The sequence below is a fragment of the Convolutriloba macropyga genome, chromosome 3, assembly GCF_964194025.1.
Source record: "Convolutriloba macropyga chromosome 3, txConMacr16.3, whole genome shotgun sequence".
NCBI classification, from domain to species: Eukaryota; Metazoa; Xenacoelomorpha; order Acoela; family Convolutidae; genus Convolutriloba; species Convolutriloba macropyga.
The window spans coordinates 62,692,255-62,718,182 of NC_134470.1; the positions used below are offsets into that span (position 1 = coordinate 62,692,255).

General features: G+C 38.2%; 1 protein-coding gene across 1 annotated transcript in view; it reads left to right on the forward strand.

The window, feature by feature from the left end:
• The window catches only part of LOC142336695 (trypsin-3-like), a 29,248-nt gene extending 12,937 nt beyond the window's left edge, over positions 1-16,311 (forward strand). The window contains exon 3 of the mRNA XM_075385607.1: positions 15,996-16,311. Within this exon, the coding sequence (XP_075241722.1) occupies positions 15,996-16,311 (316 nt within the window). The remainder of the gene's footprint in view (positions 1-15,995) is intronic.
• The last annotated feature ends 9,617 nt before the right edge of the window (positions 16,312-25,928 follow it).

A 25,928-nucleotide genomic window follows, 5' to 3' on the forward strand; every position in this document is an offset into this window, starting at 1 on the left:
TCCGAGGCTACTCTTCTTTTTTATCTGTGCTATCTTTTTAACTACTAACCGCAGCTTGCGCAGTCTTCAGAACGGAAACCCTGTCATCATTGCAGGCGCGCTGCTCTCAACTTAAGACCTCTGGACATAGTTTTCCTGGAATTCCAATACGAATTTGCAATGCGATGAAACAAGCACCAGGGACGGTTTTGCAAAAAATAATTTTACTACTGAAGTTTTGATGAATAAAACTTATTTCACACTGAAGGTATTAACATATGAAATGCTAGAAATTGATATCGTTCTTACCGAAATGCGGGAAAAGGCTTAAATTTACTTGGACGGAAGAGAGAGACACGCATGTAGAGGTCGAAGCGATTCGTCAAACCACTGCTAGGTAGGATAACTGCTCCTATTGTCCTCGCGCCAACCTTAAAAGCTGGTTTTTGTCATTACTTCTCATTTTTCGGGTTGTACGGCGGTGGAGACTGTGATAGATTAGAAAAGAGACAGAATTTCGAAACGGAGCGGTGCGAAAGATCACTCTTGAATCAGGGGAAAGAATCCACCTACTGGGCCACTCATTAAACAAAACACAAGGGCAATCGAAGTTGATCAGCCGTAATTCTAATGGAAATTTCCATAAGATCAGGAATTTTTCGGGAGAGCTAATCAATAGCACCGACATTGGAGTAACATATTGGAGGGCCTGCCACAACAACAAACAGAGCTCAGCAGTGGTTGCTGCTCAATTTATTGTGTTAATGACGAACTTCACCCAAACTATGCTTGCATGAGAGCAGAATTGGCTGCATTTGAAGTCAGACTTCACAATTTTGGCTAAATACTAGGCAACGCATTGGGTAGTTTAGCCTGTTGCTATATTCCAGCAACACTTGTACTCCCGAAAAATTTGCAGCATTTTCTTAACGAATTCAAACTTGACATGATGCAGGAAGCTATACCCCGTTCCGATTTTTTAAAGTATCACGACTTTGCACTAGTAGAGTCAACAGTGCTTACAAAAACAGCCATAAAGGTTCTTATAAAAGTGCCTGTGCACCACGTTAACGAATTTCATAAATTATATTGCGCAGTGCCAGTACCTCAACCAATTGAAGACGGTTCAACAGCGACACGATACAGCTTCTCTTGGAGTTTTATTTTGATATCGGAGAGAAAAGATAGCTGTGCCGAAATTAGGAGGAGAAACTCATTTCACATTGTTGCGGCAGTAATCAACTTAAACTGCATCTAAAAACATTTTCAATATCACGAGTTGGAGAATCTACGTGCCTTTCTAGTTTGTTTTTCGACTTGAAAACAGCGGTTCTAAAGCTTCGTGCCCACAACAGGTGTAGCACTACCGGAAGAACCTTACGCGGAGTACTTCGACGACTTGACCTACTTGGTTTACTCGCGATCCAGCGATAACAGACTTCTCAACTACAGCTCACAAGCCTTTGATAGTGGCGAGTGGATCACCGGCTGCAATTGTGTCTATCTCGACCACTTTGCAGAGGACTATAGAGGACACCAGTGGTAGTTAGGTATCGGATCCGGACCCAAGAACTTGTCAGTACGAGACCGGACATGTTGTAAGGATTCAACAACACCCCTTACTGCGGACTGTTTTTGGTGAAAATTCCAGATTGGTTTTGTGAGGAAGCCCACAGACAGATGCACAAGGAGTTATCATTTAACAGGCTCCATTCCTTTGGCGGGCTAACCACAGCGCACCTGTAAGCTGATTTGTGTGGTTTGTGTTAGCTGCATTCTTAGTGATTGCACTCTAGATGACTTAAACAGGACTCTGCCAAGTTATAGTGAAAAAATCGTGTATCGAGTGAAATACTGCTGTTACTCTGACGAGCCCCAGAGCCAGAAGGAGCAGATTTAATTGTTGGGAGCGCCTGCTAAGAGGAAATGCTGGTTTGAGTAGACAAGGGCCGATGAACTTCAAAATGACTGATCGCATTCAGGTGCCAACATACTCTGAACGCGACGGAAGGGAATCAACTCAATTGGAAGACGACACTTAAGACTCCTTCTTTTTGACAACTCATCACCCACCCTTATTCTTCTTTGAAAGAAACAACAATTTTTCAGAGTCAAAACATTTTACTCAGACCTCGTTCAGACGTGAAGAGTTCCGATAAATTTCTTTCCAACCCCAAAGTATTATCGCTGAAATTATTTTGCAAGCGAATAAGGGACAAAAGGAGCTTTTCTTTCTTAAGGGCCAAAGTTTTCTTTTCTTTTTTTTTATGACCCTCAGGAAAATTTTAAAATTTTATTTGAAACTAAGCATTACTCCAACCTTAATGGGAAAAATGTACCATAGGTTAAGTAGGATGCGTATCCCTTAATTGGAGATTGTTAAAAATTAGCGTGCGTAAATCTGCACACATACTGTTGAGCATGAAATATGAATTGTGCCATATTCTGAAACTATCAAACAGAGTTAAGCACGCAGCTCTGGTCATCTCGAGCAAACTTTCACATGAGATGATTTGCTATTTCCGGTTGACCTTCTACACCCACTATAGCATTTAGAAAGGAGGTCAAAATGTTCTTAAAGAAACGACACGATACTTTTTGCAGACGAAAAACTGATAAATTTGAGTACCTCTCCTCAGGCAAAAGGAAAACGCTCAGAGAGAGATTTGCAGATCTGAAAAGCAGTGGTTCGTCAAATAAATTAGTTACAGTTTGAGAGACGAAGTTGACACGTGAGTTCAACTTTCATAGGTAGAAAAAATGTGGGAAAAATTGATTAATCGACCTTTCTGATTAGGTTACTTTACTTTGACTTAGTGGAATCGGGATTCTTGAAACTGTTGAAAGTTATATATATTTCTTAGCTTTGAATACCAGGATAAAATTTGATTGTGTTCATTAGTTCACTACTTCGTAATTATTTATTCTGCGAGAATCCTTAGCTTCAATTCTTTGATTCCAAGAATCGATATATTCTTGGTTGTATTATTGGCTATATTTCCGTAAAGTATTGCTTGCATTACTTGGAAAAGAAATAATTATTTCGAGCATCAAATATCTTCTATAGACAGCTTTAAGAGAGCGCAACCGCGACAACAGTCTATACTTAACTCTCAGTCGAACTCACTTTTCTTCGAAGAATCTTTCAAATTTGATAGAGTTTGGGGCGCTAGCCAGTCCCCAGCTAGAAGCTCTCTAACGATAAATATAGAAAATTCTATAGTGGCGATCTTGGGTGGGCTTCCGAGTTGGGGTTCAAACCAAAAGTGCGTTCAACAAACTTCCTTACGTATTGTAATCTCCGAGTTTTAGACTGTCATCTCATGCTAGTACAGTTTCCGCAAATTCTTTAGCAACTGACGAAAGACTGCTGGATTGCCACACGGATATGAATCAATTAACTCAAGTCAGAAGTCGGGCTGATAAACTGAGAGAACTACTCAGACTTCGACGAGATCTTGAAGTAAAACAAGAATTGGATTTGCAAAATTTAGAAGAGCCCTCTGGTTTAAGTGGTTAAGCAATTACATAGCGAAAAATGGTGTTGCAAACAGAAAATAAACAACGAATTGCCGAAGCAGCCATTCAAGCTGGAGACGCACTGAATGGGCGAGGTTCACGCCAACCCAATCCTTTCTCTAGTCCAATATAAAAATTTGGGTGGATTGGAAAAAACATTTTGTGTGCATTGCTGAGATGAAGAACAGGCCATGGCTTTTGCCCAACCTACCTCACAGGATGCGCTTATGACGAATAGTTTGCAATGCTTAACTACTTTGGAGAACATGAAGATGAGCACCGGGCGCAATTTCTGCAAATAATGTTTGGATACTTGGATACTCGAAAGATGCCATTTCAAAACCAACGAACTGCTCGTGCCGAGTTTGAAAACCTTATTCGAGGTTAAGAAGAGGGAATCCAGGAATTTTCAAGGAGAATACAGTCCATAGGGGAGATAGCGAACCATAACACGCTGCAACGCGAAAAAAACATGAACCGTGAACAGTTTGTCGATGGACTCTACGACGTTTAAATCCAAGAACTTTTACTTAGAGCAAGTCCCCAAAACTTCTCAGCTGCTCTAAGTAGGGCACTGAGCGTTGATGCTGTAGCGCGTAATTCACCTATGCGACAGCAACGACGTTTAGCGTCCCTAAGATCAGTTTTTGAAAACCCCGTTGTGGACACAGAGAAGTACTCATGGTAAGGAGGTGATGCAGAGAAGCATTGCATCAAGAGTGTTTGCCACTGCGGAGAAATCTACTGTTCTTTCGGGGTCTATCAATGCTAAAACTGATCAACTAGTGAACAGTAAGACCGAGTTTACGAAGAATTTGTCAAATATGATGAGAAAATTTGCCACGTCAGTTATTCCTAAGCAGTATGACGTCCCACAGTGTGACAACAAAACAAAGCAAGAAAGTGAAGAGAAACGTCTGTACAAGCCTTATGCGTCTGATAGCCGTTAAGGTCTGCAACTCATCAGTTCATGACCAAACACTACGCAGTAGGTTGGTGGACCAGCTCAACAAAATAACCTCGGTTGGCGATTAGCAGTTGCGGGAAGACAGTGTTTCCAATGTGGACATGAAGGTCATTTTGTCAAAAATTCCCGTGAGCGCCAGACCTAACAACAGACCGGTCTTTTAAACTACTAGAGGCCAAAAGGGCCACATTTTTTGTACAAAAGGCTTTACTCCGGCCAAATCCAAAGCAAACAGGCTAAAAGACAAGAGTAAAGCATATTTGGACGCAAGAAAATTTAAATTTTTCGACAAAACGGCCAAGTAAAAGCACCTAGCAATAAATAAAACCGCCAAAGATGATGAGAGAAAAATCTAATTTGGAGGATTTTGATGAAGGTTCTGAAGCAGCCGTGGATTATGGCATAAAGAACGACTCGATAACGCAAATTTTTTTTGATACGGGGGCATCAACAAATCTAATGCAAGCAGAAAAACTCTTCAGGCTTGATTGTTTTAGAGTCACCCGATGGAAAGATCATAAGTGTTCTGGGGCGCGCAGTATTGGAATTAAAGTTTGGTTCTATATGCAAGGAAATACGCGTTCTCGTGTTGCAAAACTTGAAACCTCCGATGATACTTGGTCTCAAGGAAATGAAGCGCCATAGTTGTGCAATTGACTTTAGATCAAACGAAATGTGGACAGGCAGCAAAGAAAATTCGGCGGTAGTAATGCACATGGTTTCTCTGACTGCAGGCGGCAGCTAACGTTATTGTCGCGAAACTGAAGTTGACCTTTTAATGCAAGATACAAAACTTGTCAATGGTCATCAGCTTCAAGCAGTCATTGGCCATAGTCCCAATGAAACTGACTGCCAATCTCATGACAGCGCAACTCTTTAGAAAAAAACAGGTCCAGAATCAAGAAAACCATTACCTAAGTGAAAATGGAATTGAAGAATGGACAGTCACTGATGATAATGTTTCGAACTGGTTTGCTCACACAGTCGACAAAGCCCAAGAGAAACCCATCCTAGACCAGAAATTTGATCAAATTTTGGAATTATCTGCACCTGTTGTTTTGTATTCTGGCTGTCGTTTGGCTGTGAACACTCATGCGAGAATATCGGGATATATTTGCGTTGAAAAACGATGAACTTGGGTGCACCGGCATTGTTCAGCATCAAATAGACACTGGTGATACTCCGCCCATTAAAAAACCTCCTCAACCTATTTCCCCGGCCAAGATACCAATTATGCAAGAAGAACTGAAGAGCATGCTGGAGAATGCATCTGGTCCCTACAGTACCCCAATTATTCTTCAGAAGAAAAAAGACGGTGGTTGGAGATTCTGCGTGAATTACCGCGACCTTAACGATGTTACGGTGGAAGACGCCTTTTCCATACCAAAAATATATCAGAGTCTCGATGCCTTGAGAGGAGCGAAACGTTTGTTTCTCTAGTTTTAGTAAGTTGCTACTTGCAGATACCAGTTGCACCAGAGGATAGACAGAAAACAGTTTTCATCACACCTGATGGTGGGCTGTATGAATACATTAAAATGCCTTTTGGTCTTTCGAATGCCCCAGGAGCATTTAAAAGGCTCATGAAGAATGTTTTCAAAGAACACCTTTGGAAGTTGGTTCCAATGTTTCTTGATGATGTTCTGGCGTAAAATTTGACTGAGGACGAGAACTTCAAAGACACTGAAATTATGTTCAAATTGCGTGCAACAAACTTGAAACTGAAGCCTAAGAAATGCAGACATCTTCAATATGCAAGGATAAACACGTTCTCGTGTTGCAAAATTTGAAACCTCAGATGATACTTGGTCTCAAGGAAATGAAACGCCATAATCGTGCAATTGACTTTAGATCAAACGAAATGTGGACAGGCAGCTAAGAAAGTTCGGCGGTAGAAATGCACATAGTTTCTCTGACTGCTGGCGGCAGCTACTGTTATTGTCGAAAATAAGATTATTGTTACAGAAACCACAGATGACGAAAATGAAGAGGGGTTTGCTATAACATGGAATTTCACGGACTCAGATATAGAACGGTTGCAATAGGAAGACTAAGCAATCGGCCGTATTTTGTACTGGGCACGAACAAGATCTGAAAATAGCCGCTCGTCTCAGGGCTTTAACTTAGTTCCGAAAAAATACGTAGTCTAATAATGACCTGAAGTAGTAGCCTACCAGTCGCGCTGGTCAGAGCTTGCTCCTAAGAATGGAGTTTTGCACAGAAAGTGGTTTCAAACAGAAAATAACCAACCACAATTGCAGTTGATTGTAGCTGTCTCTTGCAGAAACAATTTTATATCAAGTTCACTCATCCCCAATAAGTGGAGGCCATTTTAAAGTGGGAAAGACACGAAAGCGAATCCGGCAGAGGTTCTGGTGGCCCTTCATAAGGCGTGACATTGAGAAGAAACCTTTTTGGTGTCTTTCATGTGCAGCTCGGACCACGGCAGGCAGGCAACGTACAGCGAAATTGAGTCCCTTCAAAGTTAGTATTCACTTTCAAACTGTTGCTGCTGACATACTAGGACCAGTTACACTCGACGAACGGTCAAGAGCGAAGTATATTTTTGTTATGACAGATTTGTTCACAAAATATGCACTCAGCGTTCCACTTGTTGTAACCGAAGCAAAAGATGTGGCACAGGAAATTGTGGCGTCCCCGATGTACTTCTTACGGCCCAAGGAAAAAACTTCGGTAAGTTACTTGATTAAAGAACTCTATAAATTACCTAAGGTGGAAAAAACAAGAATTTCTCCGTGTCACCCTCAGAGAAATGTTCAAATGGATATAACTACATAACCGTGTAATTGCCAAAGTTCTCTCCAAATATTGCGCGATAAACTCTGGGGTTTGGGACACAAAAATGCCATATGTCGATTTTGTCTATAATACGACTTTTCACAAGACAACAGGAGCCACTCCGTTTAGTCTCCTCCATGCACAAAAATGCCAATATAATTTTGATCTGTTCTACCCGAAGTCTCATGAGAGAGGGCCCAGAACGAGTTTGTTGACTTATTTGATAAGCAATTAAGGCAGGCCCATTCTCATGCACGGGAACTTTTGTGAGTCAATCAAAACCGACAGAAAGAACAATTTCAGAGAAAAGTTTTTGGAAAACAATACGAAGTCGAAGACAAAGTTTGCTTTTCTAAAAACGTGAAGCAAAATCAAAAAGTTCCTTCTTCCTTGGGAGGGACCGTACATTGTCCTCGAGAGAACTTCAGAAGTTACGTACAATGATAGTAAACCACAAATGCGTGATAGGTGGCGTATCATCCACTACAATCTCCTCAAATCATTTGTGGTAGAGAAACCAGAAACGGGCGAGCATAGACCGACACCTTTTTGTTCGACAAATTTTTAGGAGGAACCACTGGAAATTGACGAGTGGGAGCAAATAGATCCGCACCCTATCCTCCGGCCACCAGTATTGTTGCAAAGAAATTAGATGCAAGTCCGGCAGCCTGCCGTTGAGCAGGAAGAGGAAACAATTAGCATCTCTATACTCGAACAGACAACTGACCAATTGAACGATCATGCTGCCCCGGATACCAGTTGTCTTGAAAATGATCTGGAACACCAAAAGCAACTGGTTCAAAAACAGTTGTAATCACCCAACATCGGGGAAAGTAGATCACCAGACGCAGAGGTTGAACAACCAACAAGACCGATTAAACAGAATACAGTGGAAGAACACGTTGAGCTACGCCGTTCCAGCACGACTGGGGATCGACGAATAATTTCTTTATTTCGTTTATAAATTTGCCCGTATCGCTCGACCTTGCTTTTTATGAACCTCAGTTACTCTTGAATATTGAGTTACACTCATTAGTTCTCTGTAAACGGAAATATATAGGTTTTTGGTGGGATTTGAGTAATTTGAAATTTTTTCTTTCAGAGCCAGCGCGGCCTTGACATGAGCAACGGAGAGATTCCTTACTCCGAGGCTACTCTTCTTTTTTATCTGTGCTATCTTTTTAACTACTAACCGCAGCTTGCGCAGTCTTCAGAACGGAAACCCTGTCATCATTGCAGGCGCGCTGCTCTCAACTTAAGACCTCTGGACATAGTTTTCCTGGAATTCCAATACGAAATTGCAATGCGATGAAACAAGCACCAGGGACGGTTTTGCAAAAAATAATTTTACTACTGAAGTTTTGATGAATAAAACTTATTTCACACTGAAGGTATTAACATATGAAATGCTAGAAATTGATATCGTTCTTACCGAAATGCGGGAAAAGGCTTAAATTTACTTGGACGGAAGAGAGAGACACGCATGTAGAGGTCGAAGCGATTCGTCAAACCACTGCTAGGTAGGATAACTGCTCCTATTGTCCTCGCGCCAACCTTAAAAGCTGGTTTTTGTCATTACTTCTCATTTTTCGGGTTGTACGGCGGTGGAGACTGTGATAGATTAGAAAAGAGACAGAATTTCGAAACGGAGCGGTGCGAAAGATCACTCTTGAATCAGGGGAAAGAATCCACCTACTGGGCCACTCATTAAACAAAACACAAGGGCAATCGAAGTTGATCAGCCGTAATTCTAATGGAAATTTCCATAAGATCAGGAATTTTTCGGGAGAGCTAATCAATAGCACCGACATTGGAGTAACATATTGGAGGGCCTGCCACAACAACAAACAGAGCTCAGCAGTGGTTGCTGCTCAATTTATTGTGTTAATGACGAACTTCACCCAAACTATGCTTGCATGAGAGCAGAATTGGCTGCATTTGAAGTCAGACTTCACAATTTTGGCTAAATACTAGGCAACGCATTGGGTAGTTTAGCCTGTTGCTATATTCCAGCAACACTTGTACTCCCGAAAAATTTGCAGCATTTTCTTAACGAATTCAAACTTGACATGATGCAGGAAGCTATACCCCGTTCCGATTTTTTAAAGTATCACGACTTTGCACTAGTAGAGTCAACAGTGCTTACAAAAACAGCCATAAAGGTTCTTATAAAAGTGCCTGTGCACCACGTTAACGAATTTCATAAATTATATTGCGCAGTGCCAGTACCTCAACCAATTGAAGACGGTTCAACAGCGACACGATACAGCTTCTCTTGGAGTTTTATTTTGATATCGGAGAGAAAAGATAGCTGTGCCGAAATTAGGAGGAGAAACTCATTTCACATTGTTGCGGCAGTAATCAACTTAAACTGCATCTAAAAACATTTTCAATATCACGAGTTGGAGAATCTACGTGCCTTTCTAGTTTGTTTTTCGACTTGAAAACAGCGGTTCTAAAGCTTCGTGCCCACAACAGGTGTAGCACTACCGGAAGAACCTTACGCGGAGTACTTCGACGACTTGACCTACTTGGTTTACTCGCGATCCAGCGATAACAGACTTCTCAACTACAGCTCACAAGCCTTTGATAGTGGCGAGTGGATCACCGGCTGCAATTGTGTCTAACTCGACCACTTTGCAGAGGACTATAGAGGACACCAGTGGTAGTTAGGTATCGGATCCGGACCCAAGAACTTGTCAGTACGAGACCGGACATGTTGTAAGGATTCAACAACACCCCTTACTGCGGACTGTTTTTGGTGAAAATTCCAGATTGGTTTTGTGAGGAAGCCCACAGACAGATGCACAAGGAGTTATCATTTAACAGGCTCCATTCCTTTGGCGGGCTAACCACAGCGCACCTGTAAGCTGATTTGTGTGGTTTGTGTTAGCTGCATTCTTAGTGATTGCACTCTAGATGACTTAAACAGGACTCTGCCAAGTTATAGTGAAAAAATCGTGTATCGAGTGAAATACTGCTGTTACTCTGACGAGCCCCAGAGCCAGAAGGAGCAGATTTAATTGTTGGGAGCGCCTGCTAAGAGAAATGCTGGTTTGAGTAGACAAGGGCCGATGAACTTCAAAATGACTGATCGCATTCAGGTGCCAACATACTCTGAACGCGACGGAAGGGTATCAACTCAATTGGAAGACGACACTTAAGACTCCTTCTTTTTGACAACTCATCACCCACCGGACCTAGTGGAAAAACGCAGAGGAGCAGGGACTACCGAGAGAAGTTGGCGTGCGTCAAGATTTTATACTTTAAAAGGGAGGGGAAGAGGGAGCCGATGACAACTGAAAATGTTAGTTTTTCACACCTATTTATTTACATTTCGCCCATTTTATTCGGAAAAGTGCTCTAATTGAATTTATTACCCCTTTAACTGTAACTAGGAAAATTAGTTTTGATTTTGCCTTTTTTCAAGAGTAGTGTTTCGTTGCTTTCGTTTATATACTCATTTGTTCGGTTACACTCTTGGGTGGTGTATTCGTCAAATCCGGATACCACTAACAATTAACCTGCGCACTTAGGCTGAGCGAGCGTGAGGTTGATAGATAGTTCACCTCAGAAAGATAAGCAAACAAACGTTTACGGAGATTAAAAAAACACTTAAAAATTGAGTTAACTAGATGGCCAAGAAAACAAATAATTCTACCCTCAGAAAAAATCTCATCGCTAGGTACCAAAAATAAGTGGCACGCACTTCGATTGGCACTGCTTTACTCTTGGTTGTCTTTTTTAAAATTAGAGAGGTCAAAGATACATGGAACAGGCATTTGATGGAGTTTATATATGGGAACGTAATTCTTCTGGAAGTTGGGGAACCAGAGTAATATGAGTTCGACTGCTTTCTTTCGAATGCTTGGCCAACAGAACCGCGATTACAAATCTAGGCTGGGACTACGGATTTAGTGGAGGATTAAAAACCAGAGTGTAGTTCAGGAAATCCGACCAAGAGTACTCAGTAGAAGAAAACTCATTCCAAATAAAAAAACTCCCTTGGTCGACCTCTAGCTCCAAATGAGTTAATAAAAATCATTATTCGACCTGTAAAACGCGAGGATGTGAATACGTCGGTGGATATATATAGGTTGCTCTTTGACTCCACCGCAGCAGAGCCAGATTCCAAACAGGATGTTAGCGACGAAGGCGGACCTGCGATGCCGCCTTACTACGTACGTTGTGACAACCGAGAAGGTGAAATTGAAGGGAGGAAGTTAGCAGAGACGATTTAACCAACGGTTAATTTTTACCGATCGGTCGAATATAAGCGAATAAAACTTTGTAAATTCGTTTATCTAGAAAAAAATTAGTCTCTTTAGCCACAAAACAATCAATATCAGTACCTATCAAAATTATAATCCCGAAAAAACACTTTTATCGTATTTCTTCTAAATTGGAGTCGAAAGTTCTAGATTTGGTTGTCGTTTTCCAGCGGGTACAATTTTGCGCAAGTAGATTTGATATTTTACAACTGGAAGAAGAAAATCAATTATTGCTTTTACTGGATAGTGCGGCGGGCAAAAAATTTAAGGCGGCTATGTTATCTAAGTGGGTCAACAGTTTGACCAATGAACCGCTACCAGCACTCCAATCAATACTTTATTCACCTTGTTTGAAAAATGTGCCCACGCAAACGCTAAAGAAGAATATCATTTGGACAGCAACGATGTGGTGTAAAAGCACTTAAATAAACTAGCACATGAAGTTCATGCTAACACGACTGGACTCTGTAGTTCCTTTGTGAAAATATTTTATAAAGACTTACCTATATTGTAACTACATTTTTAGGCCAAACAAACAATTTCTTGAGTAACAATTGGAACTGGAATAGTATTTAAAAAGGGGTTAAGGACATAGTTACAAGTTTAAATAACTCAAACTCAGTTTTTTTTTCTACCACACACCAGTTCGACTTATCTTGTGGCGCTGTGAAAAGCCACGGTCTCTCAATGATGATTGGTGGTACGAAGGCTATGGCATCTTTCAACAGCTTTGTAATGGCACTGATAGCCCGGGAGCATTGAAAATAGACGGCAGGAATTGGCTTCATCCGTACCAATTTCTCCTCCCACCTCTGAAACTCCCGCACAAAGTCCCGGTGCTCCGTAGATTAGGGCTGCAAATTGGTGCTTTCATCGCCTTGCCTGAGGACGAGCGACAACAGCAGCAAAGCGAGCAACAACAGCAGCAAAGCGAACAACAACATCGTCAAAACGAACAACGACATCATCAACCAACGGATGATAGCGACTTGTCAGAAGATGGAAGAGCTGAGCACCAAGTGCTAATGGAAATAAAGAGAGGACAAAGTGAGCGTCCCTATGCTGATCAAAAACTAACTCTAGTTTAGTTTATATAATTGTCATGTGTGTGCTAGTCCGGTTTAGAAAATTATGTTATCAAAATTAAACGACTTACCCATCATTCTTTTGGCTTTACACGGATAACAAAAAAAACAATGCAATGTTCCACCGCAGATGCCGGCCTTTAATTAAATTCCTCCTCTATTTGGGGCCATGTTGTTTCCGATATAACAATCCCAGTGGGCTTTCTCAAACTCATCGGTTTCATAAAACATGTAAATACTAGTTTTGAAAGTTCGGGCTTGCATTCTCAAATCTGTTTTTGTAGCGAAATTAAGATCATCTGGGCCATTAAATAGAAGGGCAGCGTCAATCAGTTTTAATGAGTGGCGATCCGGGCTTTCCTTTTGTAAGGAAAGAAAGATTTCTTCAATTTTACATTTTGATTAGGGTTTTGGTCAAAATTGTGCTAAGTGCAGCGCAAACGCAATTAATATCGGGATCAATAGTGTCCACGGTTTTAGGGATAAAGTATTTAGGATCTAACAAAGGGGCGTTCCTGAAGCAAATGTTTTCCAATAGCGGCCTTTCGTTAATAACCAGTCCTAATTCGTTACAAATTCTATCAATTATAAGGCCAGAAGCATGAACCAAAGGACCGGTAAGACGCCAATTAATGATTTGGTCACTGCAATGATCACAGTAACGTAGTACTTCGCGAACGTTGAACTGGGCTTCTTGGAGATTGTTAAACAAGCCGTTCGAGCGTAACTGCTTTAACATGCTTGCAGTCTAGATATAATTTTTGAATTAATTTTTTTTTCACTCCTGGAATGCAACACTTTGAGTCGTCTTTTTTAAAAAAAAAGAATTAGTTTTGGTTTGTTGTACCGATTGCAAAGTTGTTTAAATGGTGCCTTTTCTGTCGACTAAGATTGACATCTTGTGGAATTTTTCCACAAAGATGAAAGTTGGGAATCGATTGATATGACTGGAAATCCGTTGGCGTTTTTGGTTTAGTACGTGAAAGAAAGCCAGTAGGAATAATGGTATAATGAATAGGTGATTTGCTAGTTTACTATGTTTGAATAAGTTCATTGAGCAAACAAGAAATGTTGACCACACTAATTCCTTGACTGAGTTATCAGAGCATGAATTATCGATCTGCCACTCTCTGATACAGCTTCAGGGTTCCTGATTGCCCCAAAACTAAGCGTCCATAATTTCAAGAGCCCCACTCCCGCAAGCCCTGAAAACCTTAACTCCTCAAGACCTGTCGTCCTGAAAATTTGAAGGGTCACTCTCGGGACAATTTCATAGGCATTGAGGAAAAACAACGGGTATTTTCCACTACTCAAAACCGTTCTTTTGTAAAAGATGAAACACGATTTTTTTATTCTTCTTTGAAAGAAACAACAATTTTTCAGAGTCAAAACGTTTTACGAAGACCTCGATCAGACGTTAAGAGTTCAGATAAATTTCTCTCTAACCCCAAAGTATAAGCGCTGCAACTATTTTGCAAGGGAACAAGGGACAAAAGGAGCTAAGGTTTTTTTTCTTTCTTTTTATTTTATGACCCTAAGGAGAAACTGAAATTTTATTTGAAACTAAGCTTTACTCCAACCTAAAAGGGAAACAAAGGTAACGTAGTTTAAATCGGATACGTATCCGGTAATGGGATAGAGTAAAAACCAGCGTGAGTCATATTGCTCACATATTGCTCAGCATGAAAAATGAATTGTGCCATATTCTGAAACCACCAAACCGAGTTAAACACGCATCTCCAATCATGTCGCAACAACATTCACATAAGATTAGTTGCATCTTGTGACTGACCTTCTACACCCAATATTACGCTTAGATGTTAGGTCAAAATGTTCAAAAAGGAACGACATGATACATTTGGCTGATAAAAAAACTGATAAAATTGAGTACCCTTGGGCACAAGAAAAATGCTCAGAGAAGAATTTGCGAATCTGAAAAGCAGTCGTTCGTCAAATAAATTAGTTATAGTTTGAGAGACGAAACTGACACGTGAGTTCAACTTTTCTAAGTAGAAAGAGTGTTGGAAAAATGCGATTAATCAGCCTTTTTGATTAGGTTATTACTCTGACTTAGTGGAATCGGGATTCCTCCGACTGTTGTAAGGTATATATAATTTTTAGTTTTGAATATCAGGTTAATATTTGATTGCGTTCATTAATTCTCTACTTCGTAGTTACTTATTCTGGGATAGTCCTTAGCTTCAATTCTTCAATTCAAAGAACTGACATAACTTGGTTGTTTTAATAGCTATTTTTCAGTGAAATTTTACTTTTATTACTTGGAAACGAAATTAATTATTTCACGAATCAAATATCATTTATATATAGCTTTGAGAGAGCAACGGGGACAAAAGTGTTTACTTAATTGTCAGGCGAACTCACCTTTCTTCGATGAACCTTTCAAATTTGATAGAGTTTTGGGCATTAGCCAGTCCCCAGCTAGAAGCGTTCTAACGATAATACAAAATTCTACACTAGTCATACCATAGCACATCAAATGGCCATTCTCCTAACAACTGTTTGACGGGTATGCAGCACAGTGTTCTTTTTCCTGCATTCATGTGTTTCATTGAAAGCAGGCATGGGTCAAAATTTAACTTAATTGAAAGTGAAATTACATTCAAGTACTACATGTAATTACAACAAGAGAAAACGTATTCAGCAAAAAAGTATACAAAAACTGTAAATTTTAGCGCCATTCTCAGAATAGGAAAAGAAGACATCAGATAAAGTGCGCTTCTTGCAGTGAATAACGCAAAAACCGACGAAATTTCAATCTCACCAGCTTAATTTTCACCAATTTTTTGTCACCTCTGATTGGCATTAGCCACTGAATTATTTTGTTCATACCTCCTAATGCAAGTAAAAACGATGCACTAGTTACGTGTTTCGAAGGCAAATTATGGCACATTACATTGCCGCAAATTATTACGACAACAGCTGAGCCAGTCAAAACAAACTACTTTCATGGGTCAATGTATCTAACAAAAAAATTTTAATTGATCATTACAGGGTCCTATCACGGCCCAATATATCTAACAATAATTCTGTTCATGGGCCAAAAAATGCTTATCTCTTCTCGTCTTCACTCCTGATGGTTTGGTACCGGCAGCTGTGGATTGGGCAAAATAATTTATAGGAAAACTGATTAAGCCCGCTTAATTTTGGAAAATATGCAGTTTTCCAAAATTAAAACAATTTAAATATAATATAGCTAAAAAGCTAGCGGAAATTTTCCCAAGTCAATTTGAAAGCTGATGTTTGAGATTTTCCAGTATATTTTTGTAGTTTTTCCTTCCTCCTTTTCCATTCTGGGCTTCGGGCCGGTAATGGAGGAATTACTAAAATATATTGAGTAGATCATTTGGTTTTCAGTTATGTTCCCTCTACGCTCGAAAATGATATTGCATTGGTCAAGTTAAATGAAAAATGGACAAAGGGTTCCGTAGACCTATGCAAAGCAAGAGAGAAGAGCACCAACGGTTTGTATACTGTTATTGGAATGGGTGCAACAAAACCTCCAAAAGATGAAAACACGGTCATCTATGCCAGCAAGGTTCTTCAAAGTGCAGTCCAAGAAGAATATGACCAATCAGACACGTGCGGCAGTCAAGGACGTTTTGAGGAAACTGTTGCACTGATATTTTTCCCATCAAGTTTTCAAACAATAAAACTAGCGTTTTTTGAATAAATCAATTTAGGTACGGATAACTCTTATCAGAGTAATTTTTCATTTTTCGACCTTTAAGTGTCCTTATGAATAGACGTTTTCCCAAACTTTGGCCAGAAAATCAAATGCAGAAAAAAAAGAATTTTAACTCTTCATCTTGGCATGCAGCAGAATAAAAAAATGAAAACAGTTAATAAAATGGCTTCAAAAGGGGACAAGTAACTTGATTATAGAATTCTATATGAACCTCCGAAATCCTATACCAAAAAAAAACAAAAAGCTTTGAGGCTAACATGTCAATACTCAGCAGAACCGGTATCGATTAAAGAAATTCGCCAACAAATTTGACGTTAAAAGCATTCACACCCTATCTTCATATCTAACGAAAAACACTGCGCATAGATTTCATGAGATTAAAATTGAAGCCGTTTTTTCATTTCACTGCGTTGTCTCCTTTCAGGCTTCGTAGCCTAAAACGCCTTCTTCTGGCCTATTCTGTCCCCCCAGCTTAGTGAGCATAAATTTTTTTATGACCCCCAGGCGCACGTTCTCTTTTTTTTACATAGTAACGTGCTATATAACAACTTATAATTTGTAGCTGGGGGTCATAAAAAACACTGGGGGGAAACAGAATAGGTCCCTTTTTTTACTGAAAGATTGGCTGAAATTTTTTATTTGGAAAGAACGCACAAGCAATTCACAAACTGAGCAAAAATGAGAAAATATCTGTAGGGATACATATATTTGAGTCATAAAAGTTGATCATTACGACGCAGAGGTATACCCAAATCGTCACGGGCAGATATGACCGATGCGTGTATCTCGTGTTCGTTTTCACTATGTTAATACATTGAAAATGGAACAAAATTGCGGAAAATAGCTCTTTTAGCAGAAACCGGCACAATGGAAGGCAAATTAGCAACCCGTGTTCGCAAAAGCGTCCTAACGCGAAATACAAGTACAAACTTTATAACCGATTTTTTGAATGGCTCATATCGCGCATCTGCTCCATTTATGTATTGACTTTTGCACGCAAAGTAGCTCAATTTCGCATATAATCCGCAATTAGGCCTAACCAAATTACTACTTATTAAATTATCTAACTTATTACTACTAGTAGTACTTTATTACTACTTTATTTCTACTTATAGTACTTTATTACTACTTATTACTACCTTTTAGTACTATTTAGTACCACGTATTAAAATCAGCCAGTGCCGTATTGATATACAAAGCCTTTGATGTGCGAGGGTTTTTTCGGAAAAAAATCAGTTTTTGTGGTTGCTTTGAAAGTTTCAAATAAATCTTTTTTAAAGTGCTTATTGCATGCTCAAAATGTTCGCGAATAATAGATACCTAAATTGAGCGGAAACGTGCTACAAGACTTGTAACCTAATTTTTTTTCCGAATGTTTTTTTATTTCGCAAAATTGGCGAAACCCCTTTTGCGAAAATTAAGATACAAATGATGTCTCCTAATTTCGGTCATTGTATGTATCTAATTTTCGAGCCAATTTTACTAAGGTGGAAGTATTGGGGTATACCTATGCGTCGTAATGATTGATTATGATGTTTAAAGTCATTTACTGGATTTTTTTACGTAAATTTGTTAAAAGGCAAAAGAAAAAATTTTAATAAAAATTTAGTTTGTGTTCATCATGAGACAGCAACATTCTGCTCCTCCAATTTATGGCTGTTCTGGTCAATTCAAGTTTTTTCTAATTTTTCTAAAAGCTGTTTCTGAGGCATTTTTCCAGCATATTATAGTTTTTGGAAATAGCTCATAGCGTTCAAAAGGAGCACTAATGACTTGGCTAATGAAAGAAGATTACCAAATGCTCGAATAACCACAACATTATTTTACATTGATTAAATTTTTCTTACGATAAAAAAATTGATCTATTTATTTTTGGACACCAACATTGGCATATTTCCCCCAAAAAAATTTCATACTTTTGTTTGGCAGCAGATATCAATTCAGATTTAAAAAAAACGTATTGAAACAAAAAATATTTCTTTCCATACGAAGCAATTTTTTAAAATGCTTTTTAAGAATTTTTCTTGAAATTGGAAACTATATGTTACTCGTTTACTAAAATCAAGACTTCATGGAAGTACCATTCATTCATTTGTAGATCAGATTCTGTGAATGTATTCATTTTACTTGACGTTAACAATCGCTTGAGAGAATGAAAAGAACACAGGACTTTTACAAACACAAGACTTTTACGACTGCAAATACCACAGGAATTTTTACAAATACTTTTAATTTTAAGTGTTTGAAACCTAATTTCAAAATTAATCGTATTCAAGACGACATAAAATTTTCCTCAGACCTCAATAGTCAACTTTTAATGAATAACAAAAAACTAAAACTTAGAAAACATGAAAACCTAGTCTGTAAGGATTACTTCAGTTTCCCAGCAGTGATTTAACTCGGAACCTTTATTGTGTTTTTCGGTAAAAGTACCAAGTAAAACATGGTAGACAAAAATATTCTTGCAGAATTAAACTCTCAATGCCCAATTTATGTTGGTTGATTGGAACACGCCTTTTTAGTAGCAAATGTCTAATTTTTACCAGTGTTTATTGAAAAATACTCATCCATCACATTTTGGAGCACAACAACAATCAATTCAGTATCGCATTTTTTTCGCAACAAAGACAGATTTTCAGATTTAACTGGACTACGTTATATGAAATTCTAAACGTCTGTCGACAAGTTCATTGGAATTTATGGTGGTGCAAAATTCATTTCACCTGAGAGTTCTTATAGGTAGTTGTGACATTTTAAGTTCTCCGAAAAGAGAAAACCATTTAACTTAGGATGTTACATGGGACCTGCACGGTAAGTGCAAAATTGAATTGACTCGCAATCTCACAAGTGCGCCAAAGAAAATTTCTTTCCATTTTTGAGAAATTAAATCTTTATGTAGTTTTTTGTTTTCTCAAAGGCTACCAACGAAAGTTTAAAGATAAGTTTTATCATCCAATGAGACGGGAAAAACAACTTAAGAGTTCAACAAAAGCTCTCTGATCTCATTCAATGAGCCGAGAGATTGAAAATGGATGCGATATGACCATTCAGTTCCAGATGGTAGGAACTACGTAAGCAGTATAGTGTATTTCTGGGCACGCAACGGGGGGAAACTTGTGTAACCCATTGTTTGCAACGGGGAGACACGATTTTTTTTGCTTTTCTAGTAATTTTTTGGCTTTTTGGTTAGAGTAGTCCCCCCGTTGCTAACACAGGCTCACACAAATGTCCCCCATTGCGTGCCCAGCGAAACATTTTTTTAATGCAGAAACTGTATTCGAATACTTCGTGTTAACAACACGCGGAGAAGGCTTTCTGGTTTTCAATTTGAATATTCCAAACACTTTTAAGGTCATTTTGTTTTGTTATTTGGTTTTGTTTCGGTTTTGTTTGTCTCAACTCTCTACTTATTTTATACTTCCCTCACTGCCACGCAATTGCGTTCTGGTCATTTCAGTCGCGTAGTCCTAATATTTGATTACTAATTATAGTTGAAAGACTTTTGTGTCAATTTTGATTGAAATATTTTCTTTTAATTACAATGATGCAATGTTCACAACTGAATGCTTGAAAGCGGTGAGGAAAAATTTCAAACAAAGATTGCCTTTGTATAATCAAATTGTATTCAGTGTACTAAGAAACGCTAAAAAAAGCTTGTTTGTGAATGGCGTTGAGATAAACAACAAAATAGCTCGTCTGTTATTAGCAAAAACACTTTTGTATGTTTGGGGGCATTCAATTAGAAAACTATGTGATTTCCTTCTGCTTCGTCTCCATTGAATAAAGCACCGCAGCTATTTCAAGTCACCCAACTTTTTGATTAACTCTGCCCATGGTACCAGAATTGAATTCTTGTGTATTAGGGTTTTAAAGAAGCAAGATTAAGCTAAAATTCATTGTCAAGCAAGATTGAACCAAGTTGATAAGTTTTAAGCTGCTTGAAGGCAAAGAAACTGTTATGGTGAATGTCGCACAATTTACCGCTACTAACACTTCATTCGAAAGATTTTTCCCATAGAAAGCTAAAACTTATTAGGTTCGAACAAAATCAAAACATTTTTATGGTGTTAAAAGTCTAATTACTCCTAAATATATCCAATGAACTTCCTAGCTGGAATCGATTTATCTATTTGTAATTTGTATTCCAGTTAAATTTTTAACTATTTTAGAAGTTCCAATTTATTCAACGACTTCAAATCGAAGTAAATCAAAAACCAATACTGATACAAATTCAAGTAATAGTAGCTGATTCTGAAATTTATATGAGAATTGCAATTGCAAAAATCAACAACTGTTTCAATTTTCGCACCTATTTCTAATATTCCCAACCATAATCCTTGTAACACAAAGATTTCTTCTAACAAAAATTTCAAACGCTTTCTGCCTAGATTTTTTAGAAATAATTGTCAATCAAACAGATCTTTTTATCGAAGATGCTTTCAAAACCTTTTGGTTACCCAAAACCCTCAAAATTTTGAAATCACCAGACACAGAAGACAACAGGCGAGGTAATTATTTGTTGTCTTTATTATCCTTATTTTTCCAACGTTTGTCTATTTTTCAAATCTTTCATTTCCACAGTAAATTATTCAAGCAACACATAATTTTGGTAATAGAGCTAGCATCAATTATACTCTTATGAATATTAATACAATTCAAGTATCAATCTTTATCACTTTCAATAAAATAGACGCGTCGTTGTTTACGACCATGCGACCATGTTTATAATTTTGTTTGAGTTGGTGTTTTTTTTCTTCTTTCAATTTTGACTGCTCTGTTGATTTCTTAATTCTCAATTATCTTTATTTGGCTACTTTCTATTTGCTGTTCAAATTTGCTCTACTTTAGACACCTCAACAGCTTCATAATTTATGAATGGGTTTCTTTCCTCACTCTTATCAATACTAATGTTTCTTGCTTTTTCTTCATCAAAATTCACTAAGTCTCCCTCTAATTCATTTCCGGTGTATTTGATCTGTTGATAGAAACCCAGATCTGGAGGTGTGAAAAAAGATTGCTCGTCTTGCTAAACAATTGTTCCAGCTGATCATTCAAATGTAGCATTCGGGTTAATTTTGTCCGCTTCCTCAGTTTTTTCTTCAAAATCCGTCTCAACAACTTCCTCATCCAGTGCTATTTCTTGATACACTGCGTTCTCCCGAATTGCTTTAAGACCATAGGGTAGTGAGTGTAGTGAGCCACAGTAAAACCGCTGGTCACGAAAGGCGGTCAGTGCTTTTGTGTGTGTATCAATTGTGTAAAGCTGGTGATTAATTGAACCAATTCTGTAGTTTGACGTTCTAATCAAGCCATGATCCCCCATCAAAACTTATTTCAACACGTCGTAAGTGAGTCAAGCCTGAGCGTATTTAGAGATCCCTTTAACAAATTTCTTCTGCTCATCTGTAAACAAAACAAATAATTATGCAATATCATCATTACGTTTTGTGTTTCAAGTTTTAGGTTTTCTTCACGAAATAGTTTTTCGTTTTAAAATGCTTAAACTCTAAACTATATTTTCTGCAGCTTTTATCAAACATTTTCATTAACCAAAACTTTAACTTTGCTTAGGATATATTAGAAGCTATCATACAAAAAGGGAATGTGGGCGGATTTCATAGGTCAACGAATTCGTGCCTGAGTTTAATAACAAACAATCAAAACGTTTTTTATGGTGTTGTGGTGGAAGTCAAACAAACATCTTCGTTAACTCCAAAATTGTCGCTCCCACTTTTCACTTTTGTTGGTTTGTTCTTAAAAAAATGTCTTTCCGCATTGTCACCGAGACCATTTCATTCAATACAATTTTTACTGTTTTCTTTCACATTGAACTTTTCTGGGCTCCTCCACAACTTTTTGTGAGTACGAACCAGTGAAATAGACTAATGATTCCCTTTACTTTCACAAAAATTACCGTAAGCACAGTCTGAAATCAGCTTGACAAAATTCTCGTCATTTTTATTAGTTGCACGCTGGCGCATTTCTGGTTCAGATCAATGTCAGCTGAAATTAATTTGCTTCGGGTAAATTTGAGACAACGATGAATTTTTTTAATTTCAAGCCCAAGACAACATGAAGCTTCAGGGTAATATAATGAAGTGTATAACACTCCTTGTTGTAAAGAGTCTGCCAACGTTTTTTCTTTCTGAATTTATACTTTAGCTTGATATCAAGTAAAATTTCAAATTGATACTCACTCAACCAAAATGGTTTGGCATTCTTTTTTGGGGCCACCAGCAAATCTTTGTGATTGTCATGCAAGTCGTTTGGATATTCAAGATCAAACTCCGCATTGAAACCCCAATGACTTTCATCTGTAGTTTTCAGAATCGTTTGCAATTTCGTAGTTGAGTCCATCTCAAAGACTCCAAGTGGGATTGGAAAGTCTTCATAAGGCCTGCATACAAATTGTTAGCTTCTATCATTAGGCCAAAACTATGCTCTCTGTATGGATTGAATGTGTTCGGAAGATACTTATTGTTAGCTTCGAAAAGACTTTTTGCAAACACAGAAGCCACACCCCTTGTTTCTTGTTTTCAACAAAATCTAAATGGTCTCTGTTAGTGAGTAATTCAAGTTGGTGTTCAGAAATTTTTAGGAACGCATCTCGGGCAAGATTCGGCGCCGGATAATATTGAGCGCAATCTAACACATATGTTTAAAGGCAAAGAGTACGAAAATTTTCAAGCACGTCTGCTAGCTGAAATGTGCCTACTGATAAATTTAGATCATGATAATCACCAAAACTGAAGCAATCAAACTTTCCAAAAATTTTTTGTGTTTTTTATAATTTAGATTGTGTTGTGGATGGTGCGTTGTTTTCATATGACAATCAATTTATCCAATTGTTCAGAGGTCGAAGTTTCGATTCCTGAAATCAGTCAAAAGAATTTACGTAGGAGTACGGATAAAATCCTTCGCCGTGTAAGAGCTTAATATAACTTGACTGATATTTTTCAGAGTGCTGATTCAAAATCTTGAACTTGTCGTCTGGCACTGATTCGATCAATTTTTCTAGCGAAGTGTTCATAAATCTGAAAGAGTCTATAAATTTCCAATCCTCATACACTTGAATGAACCCCTTCTGTCTGTCTAGAAGTTCTTCAATGAAAATTTTAGCGTTCGGCTGATATATGTCTCATCGGTGTTTGGTATAATTGTGAACTTGTTTCTGGGGTGGCAATATTGAGTTTTCATGTCGATATTGCAAACATCGTGAGCCCAGCCCATAAATTTTGCACTGAAATGACAGTAATCCAAAACTAATGCGTTTGATTTTTGCGTTTGCGTTTTGTTTTTGCTGATTATCGGAAAAGTTCCGGAAAAAACACGATGCTGCTGTTTTCTATTGAAAACATCACGAGCCAGTTCCTTTGTTTGATATACAACATCTATCATACAGTCAGGCCCCTGATGCAGTCTGTATCTGTATAGAGCTGGGTTATTGTGTTCCACTGAAGCGAAGCAGTAATCTGCTCAGCGTATGCTTTTCTATTAACCTGGAATGACTTTTTTGAGTCATTTGATACGCTGCGAACTTTTTCCAGTATGGACTCAAGGCAATTTACACTATATTTGGTGAAAACATTTATGCTCTATACTTTTTGAAGGTCAGTTCCTTCTTAGTAGGCATGACAGTAAACGCAGCGTCGTAATCATAACACAAATCTTGATGTTTTTTCACCAAATCTCAGCTATTACAAAGTTGAAAGCAGTTCCTACAAACAACCGAACGGTTATCAACTTTTATACCTCTTATTTGCTATTAGTTTTTCTATATTGTTTTTAATCAGAACATAGTGATACCGCCGGCCGTCAGAAACCAGAAGTACATCCAAGACCACATGGTATCTTCTCTTGGATACAATAAGAGGCAGCAGTTGCTTTTTGTGATATCGAAAAATGTTGACGTTTACATGTTCTCCCGAATTGCTTTAAAACCATAGGGTAGTGAGTGCATTGAGCCACAGTAATACTGCTGGTCACGAAAGGCGGTCAGTGCTTTTGTGTGTGTCTCAATTATGTAAAGCTGGTGATTAATTGAACCAATTCTGTAGTTTGGCGTTCTAATCAAGCCATGATCCCACATCAAAACTTATTTGAACACGTCGTAGGTGAGTTAAACCTGAGCGTATTTAATGATCCCTTTAACAAATTTCTTCTGCTCATCTATAAACAAAACAAATAATTATGCAATATAATCATTACTTTTTTTGTGTTTCAAGTTTTAGGTTTTCTTCATGAATTAGTTTTTCGTTTTAAAATGCTTAAACTCTAAACAATTTTTTCTGCAGTTTTTATCACACATTTTAATTAACCAAAACTTTGCTTAGGATATATTAGATGCTATCATACAAAAAAGGGAACGTGATAGCTGACCTTCAGTTGTGCTGAAGTACACTTTTGATTTGAGAGCACAGAAGCCAAGATTTCTTTAGATCCTTCTACAAGTCAATTGGGATTTCATAGGTACGCGAATTCGTGTCTCATTTTAATGACAAACAATCAAATTGTTTTTTATGGTGTTGTAGTGGAAGTGAAACAAACATCTTCGACAAGTACGAAATTGTCGCTCCCACTTTTCCCTTTTGTTGGTTTGTTCTTAAAAAAATGTTTTTCCGCATTGCCACCGAGACCATTTTATTCAAAACGATTTTTGATGTTTTCTTTCAAATTGAACTTTTCTTGGATCCACCACAACTTTTTTCAGTACGAACCAGTGAAATAGACTAATGATCCCCTTTACTTTCACAAAAATTACCGTAAGCACAGTCTGAAATCAGCTTGACAAAATTCTCGTCATTTTTATTAGCTGCACGCTGGCGCATTTCTGGCTCAGATCAATGTAAGCTGAAAACAATTTGCTTCGGGTAAATTTGAGACAACGATGAATTTTTTTAATTTCAAGCCCAAGACAACATGAAGTTTCAGGGTAATGTAATGAAGTGTATAACACTCCTTGTTGTAAAGAGTCTGCCAACGTTTTTTTTCTGAATTTATACTTTAGCTTGATATCAAGTAAAATTTCAAATTAAAACTCACTCAACCAAAATGGTTTGGCTTTCTATTTTGGAGCCGCCAGAAAATCTTTGTGATTGTCATGCAAGTCGTTTGGATTTTCAAGATCAAACTCCGCATTGAAACCCCAATGACTTTCATCTGTAGTTTTGAGAATTGTTTGCAATTTCGTAGTTGAGTCCATCTCAAAGACTCCAAGTGGGATTGGAAAGTATTCATAAGGCCTGCATACAAATTGTTAGCTTCTACCATTAGGCCAAAATTATGCTCTCTGTATGGATTGAATGTATTCGGAAGATACTCATTGTTAGCTTCGAAAAGACGTTTTCAAACACAGAAGCGACACCCCTTGTTTCATGTTTTCAACAAAATCTAAATGGTCTCTGTTAGTGAGTAATTCGAGTTGCGGTTCATAAATTTTTAGGAACGCATCTCGGGCAAGATTCGGCGCCGGATAATATTGAGCGCAATCTAACACATATGTTTAAAGACAAAGAGTACGAAAACTTTCAAGCACGTCGTCTGCTAGCTGCAATGTGCCTACTGATAAATATAGATCATGATAATCACCAAAACTGAAGCCA